The sequence below is a fragment of the Camelina sativa genome, chromosome 1, assembly GCF_000633955.1.
Source record: "Camelina sativa cultivar DH55 chromosome 1, Cs, whole genome shotgun sequence".
In the NCBI taxonomy this organism is placed as follows: Eukaryota; Viridiplantae; Streptophyta; class Magnoliopsida; order Brassicales; family Brassicaceae; genus Camelina; species Camelina sativa.
Genome location: NC_025685.1, coordinates 15,744,382 through 15,752,537, shown reverse-complemented (window position 1 = coordinate 15,752,537; position 8,156 = coordinate 15,744,382). Strand labels below are relative to the sequence as shown.

The 8,156-nt window shown below is 40.0% G+C and overlaps 1 protein-coding gene across 1 annotated transcript; it reads left to right on the top strand.

Annotated features, from left to right (window-relative positions):
* Positions 4,725-6,497, top strand: LOC104708540. The gene is made up of 5 exons (XM_010425136.1): positions 4,725-5,098; positions 5,312-5,474; positions 5,559-5,745; positions 6,138-6,195; positions 6,353-6,497. Exons 1-5 carry the CDS (start codon positions 4,725-4,727, stop codon positions 6,495-6,497), a joined length of 927 nt encoding a protein of 308 aa, XP_010423438.1.

Here is an 8,156-nt window from a genome sequence, read left to right as displayed (position 1 = left end):
ATCTTTTATTTTCCGGTAAACCAAAAAAAAAAAAAAAAAAAAAAAACAGTTTGATTAGGTTTGATGATGCATGTTGCTAAAGAATTACTTTGGCTTCAATTTCCTTTATCTTGGTGGTGGTGAATTTAATTACTGGATTGATCAAAAATATATTAAAAAAAGATCATACTTTACCTAGGTTTTATTATTGATCGTTGATTAAATCATAGCTTGTGATTTTGTCCTATAAAAGAGACCCTTCTCCAGCCAGTTTAGGCAACGAGGATGAGCTCATTAAGCCACCCGATTCAGCTACTTCAACAACTGGTAAATTCACAAAATTGCTTATGTCACGAAATCATTGGCGTTTAGAAAAATTTAAGCATGGATTCAAATGCAAGATTGTATGGATGGCAAACCGTCGGGAATTGCTCACAAAGATGGTGGGTTCTGTTCTATCATTTTTTTTTTCTTATTCAAATGCATATCAGTAAATATACATCGGTTCATTTGTTACTTTAACGATCCTTACCAGGTATTCCCCTTCCTTAATATATTTCCTCATATGGATCCTTAAAACTCTACAAAGTAATTTTCCTTTAGAGTGGTCCTGTAATTGGTGTGTTTGGTTTGGTTTATCTTATGCTTTTCAAAAAATTGAATCGTTATTTGACACTGGCCTTCTGGTCAATAATTTGAATAAAACTTCGCCTTTCAAAACAAAATATTCTTGGGCCTTACAAAACTGCAGCCCTTCACAGTAAAATCAGTCTCAACAGAGGTTGATAAGGATATTTTGGCTGACGTGGCTTGGCGACTCAAAAGGCGATTTTTCTCATCTAGGGTTTCTTTGACTTTCTCAACACGTTTTGGCCGATGACGGCGGCTTCTCCTAGCCGGCCGGTGACTGTTCCACTCCTAGGGGAGGGGGGTGTATCTACGCAGAAAGAGGGGCTGCCACAGTTGGGCAGTTCTGGTTTGGAGGTTGACAAGGATCGATTGGAGGGTGTAAGAATTGATTTGGTGTCGCAAACTTTGGCGGGGGCTATTGAATCTAGTCAGGGGGTCTCTTCAATGGATATTGGAGAACCTCAAATTAAGAAGAAATCTTACGCTCGGGCTGCTCAGTGTTCGCGGCGACGTGAATTTACTCAGCAAACTATGGAATTGTCTGAAGTGAAAGGTCAAACAAGGGTAGTGGTTCCGAAGGAGGTTTTTGTGGATGCAAAACCCCTATGGGAAGACTTTCTGATTGGTAAGTTTTTGAGTTTGAAAGCGCCGCATATGGAGAAAATTCATATGATAGTTAATAAGATTTGGAGATTGGGTGACATGTCCTCTCTTATTGATGTGTATGAAGTTAACGACACTACTGTTAAGTTTCGAATTCGTAATGAGGCTATGCGGCGTCGGATTCTTTAATAGAGGCATGTGGAATATCATGGAAATTCTCATGCTTGTGTCTAAGTGGACACCTTTTGGGGAAGAAGCACAACCAGCAATGCGCTCCATACCACTTTGGGTGACTTTGAGAAATGTTCCACCAACGATGTTCACGGAGAAAGGATTGGAATATCTCTTTAGTGCAGTGGAGAAACCCATTCGTTTGCATCCTGAGATAGAAGCCTGCGCTACTTTTGACGAAGCACAAATGTTAGTTGAGGCGGATTTAACAAGAGAACTCCCACGTGAGTATATTTTTATGGGAGAGGACACTACAAGAAAATGTCACATATATAGCGTCCGGAAAACGTTATAAGAGGATCGCATAGCGTTATGACAAGCGTTGTGTCTGCGCCCGTTATAATAGATATGGCACTTTACATAGCGGTTTTACCTTATGTTATATCAGTTATTTTTTATATTGTGTTTTCTTTATTGTTATTGTATACTTTATAATAGCAATTAATCTTCGTTATTATTTATTGTTTCATAGCATTTGTTTTGTATTATTATTTTGATTGTACCCCAGATTTTGTTTTTCTTATATTAATTAGCTCTGTTATATTTTGCTTAACTGTAACTTCTAAAAACATAATATAGTGTTTACAATTATCCAAACGCTATCTAAAATACGCCAGTATGTTAACTATAGCATAAAGGAAAAAAACGCTATATTCATGTGCTATCTTTACGACATTTTCTTGTAGTTGGAGGATGGTGAGTTGGAATCAACAGTGACATATTCTTACCCTTGGTTGTCTCCTAGATGTACTGTCTGCAGAAAATGGGGACATTTATGTTCGACTTGTCTTGTTGCTAAACCTACTTCTGATCCTCTTCCCTCAATGGAGGAGGGTGTAACGATTACAACGACAACCACAACTTCGTCAGCGGTTGTGGTTGCACCAGTAGACCTGTCTACAGTTCTATCTGTTCCCAACACAGCTGGGGAATTGGCTAAGGGCGCTGTAGAGAACGAGTAGGGTTGGATAACACCACATACTAGTTTGAGCCCAGGAAAGAAGCAGGTTGTCTTAAAGATTGATCCGATAACTCGCTCTTCTAATACTTTTGCGGTATTGGAGGAAACAGAGGAATCAGAGGAAACAGAGAAAGCAGAGGATGTGGAGGAAACAGAGAAAACAGAGATGCCGAGTAAGGATACGGAAAATGAAATGGGGCGGAACAAAGAGGAGGTTGTAGCTCAGTCTCATTTCGTTGGTGAGTCCATCAAGTTTCCGATGGACTCAGAGCAAGAGGATAAGACTCGTTATACAACCAGTGCATCCTGGATTTGTCCCTCTCTCCCGCGGGACTCTAAGACGGCACATAAGGTGATTCAACCAGCTTCTTCTCAATCATCTAGGATTCCTCCTAGGGATCAGAGAAAGAAAAATACTCATAAATCAAATTAATGTCCATGTTCTTTTGGAATGTGTGCGGTATAAATAAATCTACAAAGCATTCCGTAATAAAGAAGTGGGTGGATGATGGAAAGTTTCAATTTGGAGGTTTGTTAGAGACTCGAGTAACAGAAGGAAAAGCTCTGCGACTGGGGAATAAGGTGTTCAAGGACTGGTCTTTATTGACTAATTATGAGCATCATCCTTTGGGGCGTATTTGGGTTGTTTGGAGGGGTAATGTGAGAGTTACTCCGTTCTATAAAATTAGTCAACTTATAACGTGTTCAGTAAAACTAGAAGAGCAGGAGGAGGAATTTTTTTGCTCTTTTGTTTATGCGGCAAACAATGTTGAAGGTAGGAAGGAGTTGTGGACAGATTTAAGAGCACATCGTGCTTCTCCAATTGTTTGTAACAGGCCTTGGTTGGTTTTGGGAGACTTTAATGTGACTTTGGAGCTAGATGAGCACTCGGAGGTGGACACTCGTCCAACTCTCTTCCCGGGGATGCATGATTTTCGTTCACTGGTAAATGATTGTCAGTTCAAGGATTTGGCTTATCATGGGCCGTTATTTACATGGAGCAATAAACAGGATGGTAACTTGATTTCAAAAAAATTTGGTCAATGACAACTGGTCTTCCTCTTTTCTTCAATCTTACAGTGTGTTCGAGGCTGGAGAAATATCTGATAATTTACGTTGTAGAGTTCATTTAAGTGGGGTTGCTGGTACTAGTATCTTCCGAAGACCTTTCAAGTTTGTGAATGGAATTGCTGAAATGGAGGAGTTTAAGCCTCTTGTCAAAGAGTTCTGGGAGGACACGGAAGGGATCTATTTGTCAACCTCATCTCTTTACCGGTTTTCAAAGAAACTCAAGTTTTTAAAACCGCATATCCGATGTTTGGCAAGGAAGAAGCTGAGCAACTTGTCAAAACGGACTAAAGATGCGTTGGAGGAGTTGTGTCGGAAGCAGGAGGCCAACCTAGCTTCCCCCTCTGTCTCTGCTACGGAAGAAGAGAAAGAGGCTTACGCACGATGGGACCATGTCTCTGTTCTTGAGGAGAAGTTTTTAAAACAACATTCAAAATTGAACTGGCTCCAAGTGGGAGATCGAAACAATAAGGCTTTCCATCGTGTCGTGGCTACTCGAGAGGCTGTGAATATGATGAGGGAAATTGTATTTCAAGATGGACGACTGTTAAAGACCACTAAGGATATCAAAGCGGAGGATGTGTCTTTCTTTCAATCCTTTCTCCAAACTATACATGCTGACTATGAGGGGATGTCAGTGGATTGTCTTGCTGATTTGTTGTCATTCCGTTGCGCAGATGAAGATTGTCGCTGGCTCAATAGGGTTATCACAGGGGAGGAGATAAAAAAGATTTTGTTTGCTATGCCAAGTGATAAGTCACCGGGTCCGGATGGCTATACAATTGAATTTTATAAAGCTGGTTGGGACATTATTACTTCTGAGTTTGTTGTTGCGGTCCAGTCTTTTTTTGCCAAAGGTTTCCTACCAAAGGGACTCAATGCCACGATACTAGTCTTAATACCGAAGAGGAAGGATGCCAAAGAGATGTGAGATTATCGGCCAATTTCCTGGTGTAATGTTCTTTACAAGGTTATCTCGAAGGTTATAGCTAACAGACTTAAGCGTATCTTTCCTAAGTTCATTGTTGGGAACCAATCCGCGTTTTTGGCTGATCGGTTACTTATTGAAAATGTACTCCTTGCTACAGAGCTGGTGAAGGACTATCACAAAGATAATATCTCAACAAGGTGTGCGGTGAAAGTGGATATTTCGAAGGCTTTTGATTCCGTTCAGTGGTCTATTCTGTTCAATGTTTTAACTGCTTTGCAATTTCCACCTACATTTATCCATTGAATCTCTCTCTGTGTCACTATGGCTTCATTCTCGGTTCAGGTAAATGGAGAGCTTGCGGGCTATTTTCGTAGTGCTAGGGGCCTGCGTCAAGGCTGCTCGCTCTTGCCCTACCTGTTTGTCATCTGTATGGATGTTCTATCCAAGATGTTGGATAAAGCTACTGCTTCGCAGGACATTGGATATCACCCGCGGTGCAAAAATCTACGGTTAACGCATCTTTGTTTTGCGGATAACCTTATGATATTATCGGATGGTAAGGTCCGATCTGTTGATGGTATTGTCCAGGTTTTGAATATTTTTGCTAAGCGTTCAGGCCTAACCATTAGTATGGAGAAAACAACTTTGTATCTTGGAGGAGTCTCCCCGGATAATACTGCACTTTTGGGCAATCGGTATGGTTTCGGATTGGGACAGCTTCCTGTTTGATATCTTGGACTCCCTTTAGTCCCTCGACGACTCACTACAACGGACCTCTCCCCTTTGTTTGATCAAATTCGTAACAGGGTAAAAACATGGACAGCACGCAATCTCTCCTTTGCATGTCGTCTCGATCTCATACGCTCGGTGTTGTGGTGTACAGCAAGTTTCTGGATGAGTGCTTTTAGGCTTCTGCGGGAAAGCATTCGAGAATTAGATAGTATATGCTCAGCTTTCTTATGGTCTGGCCTGGCTCTGAATGCTAAGAAGGCAAAGTTTTCATGGACTGATGTGTGTAAACCTAAGTGTGAGGGTGGACTAGGATTGAGATCATTGAAGGAGACAAATGATGTGAGTTGCTTAAAGTTAATATGGTGGTTGGTCTCTGGTGGGGATTCGTTATGAGTTAAATGGTCACACATGAATTTATTTAAGGGTGGCTTTTTCTGGTCTGTTAAACCTGCATCTCTCTCAGGCTCCTGGATGTGGAAACATTTGCTAAAATATCGCGACTTGGCTAAAACTTTTGCAAAAGTGGAGGTCAACAATGGAACTCTCACATCGTTCTGGTATGACAACTGGTCGGCTCATGGTTATCTGTTGGATAAAGTTGGTTCACGAGGTATGATTGACTTGGGGATAAGAGAACATATGTCTCTCCATGAGGCTTGGTATGGTCGGCGATGACGGGCTCACCGAGTGGCGTTGTATAATGAAATTGAAGATGCTCTGCACCAAGCGTTTCAGACTCGAACTACCTCTCGGGCTGATCGGGTCTTATGGCGAGGTAAAGGGGATGTTTATAAGGACACATTCTCGACTAGGGATACTTGGAACCATATTAGAACAACCTCCAACCTGGTTGCTTGGCATAAGGATGTTTGGTTTGCTCATGAAACGTCTAAATATTCATTCTGTACTTGGCTTGCAGTACACAACCGACTATCCACATGTGATCGAATGGTTTATTGGCGTAATGGCAGTAATGTGAGTTGTGTTTTTTGTTCTACTCAGGTGGAGACGAGAGAACACTTGTTCTTCTCATGTCCATATACAGCTGCAGTTTGGTCCGGTATAGTGCAAACACTATACAACACCCACTTTACTACTTCTTGAATTCCGCTTATTGATTTCATCTCTGCCACTCAAGCTGATCGGGTGTATGGTTTCTTTATTCGTTACACTTTTCAACTCACCGTTTACTCTGTCTGGCGGGAACGTAATGCTAGGCGGTATGGGGAAGTTCCTACTCCTGAGCTAACTCTTATTGGCTGGCTTGACAAGCAAATTAGAGCTCAACTTCTCGCTATTAAACGTATGGGGGACCGACACTATGCTCTCGGTATGCAGAGATGGCTCGCCACACGCTACTAAGGAGAAAGACTACATTATGCTAGCACTTTTTTAAAATTTTGGCACAAACAAATATTTTTTATCCAACCGCTGATGTAACACGCTATTGTTTTATTTGAATATAATTTAACATTTATTCAAAAAAAACAAAAAAAAATCAGTCTCAACCCATGTGGTTTTACTAAGACTTTTTCCTTTATGCGAACTCCTTCTCTTCAAAACGTTTGCCAAATGACATTGTAACTGTCGAAAGACCTATGTTGCGTGCTTTAATTTAACATAAATTGTGTCATTTACTGTTCTTCGAAAATGGCCACTCACCATAGGCTACCCGTACTCTCTCGTCTTCACCATAGCCATTCAAAAGTAATTGTCACCCTCGTAAGTACCTTATACCTATAAATACATAATCATTTGCTCGCACCAAAACATTCCACCTAATATTTTACTATTGATCCCTGACATCTCCATTTTTTTTTTTTTAAACCAACAAAATGTCTCTCATCAAAACCTTTCAACACATTCTAGGTACATATGTGGCCTTTGATGCTTTACGCCTTGGTTATCACCCGCAACATGTAGAATTTTAATATTGGAAGTTCACTCTGAAATATGCACCGTCCATGACCGACGACACTTCCTTGGAATATTACTACTCCTGCACGATGAAAAGGTAATGGTATTTGTTGTTTACTGTGCAAATATGTTTACAACACTCTTAGATCCTTATTATCCTCTACCAAAAGCTCACCCCTTTTATTTTTCATTAGACTTCTGTAATCCATTGCTTCATTCATGCATCATGAGCTGAAGGAAACTACGGTATCTTAAAAGAGGGCATTGTAGGGGTTTGAAGTTGCACCATCCATCCAACACCTCAAAATGACGGACCATCCGTTTGTCATCAAATTTAACAGTGGCACACTATTCCTACTTGAAGATTGAGAAAGACAAATTCAAGGTTTACAATCATGACCACTTACTTGGTGTAGCCAACACCAATCTAGCGCTACCTGGTCATTTCCTCCCCATTAAATATATACACAAATAACCCTGTAATATCCTCAAACTCACCTTATGTCTCATTATTTCCTTTTAAAATAATCGCCTCCATTAGAACCATTATATCAGTTTTAATATTCTTCTAAAAAGCAATGCCATATAAATTTCCAGTCACCTAATTACTCTATTTCTTTCTGTGTTTAGATGTAGTAGGCCTAATTCTTTCTATTGAAGGCTCAAATTTGAAAGATTTGGGAAAACATACTTATCAACTACTATACAAGATTCATTCTATACATCCCCAAACGACCAACTATCCGGTTCAGAAATTAATATCAACAACAATTTAGCTGTAGGATCAGGACAGAATTTCAACAACCGCACCCCATCCAAAGAGTCTCGTGAATATTTTTATATTTGCCACAACTTTTGTGTTCATTTGATTTTCAACAATGGCGGAATTATCTCCTATTTTCAGTAGTTTAACTAGATTTTAACCCGCGGTACACCGCGGGCCGATTTTATAATGAATTGATTTAAAAATAGGTTAAGTCTTTAAAATTATTAAATGTAAGATTATATAGTGTATAATCTTGAAATTAGTAAAATTTGTTAATTTGAGACATACAGTTACTTGTTCTTGGCGCTTATGAATAATGACTGTATAATTTTAATTTT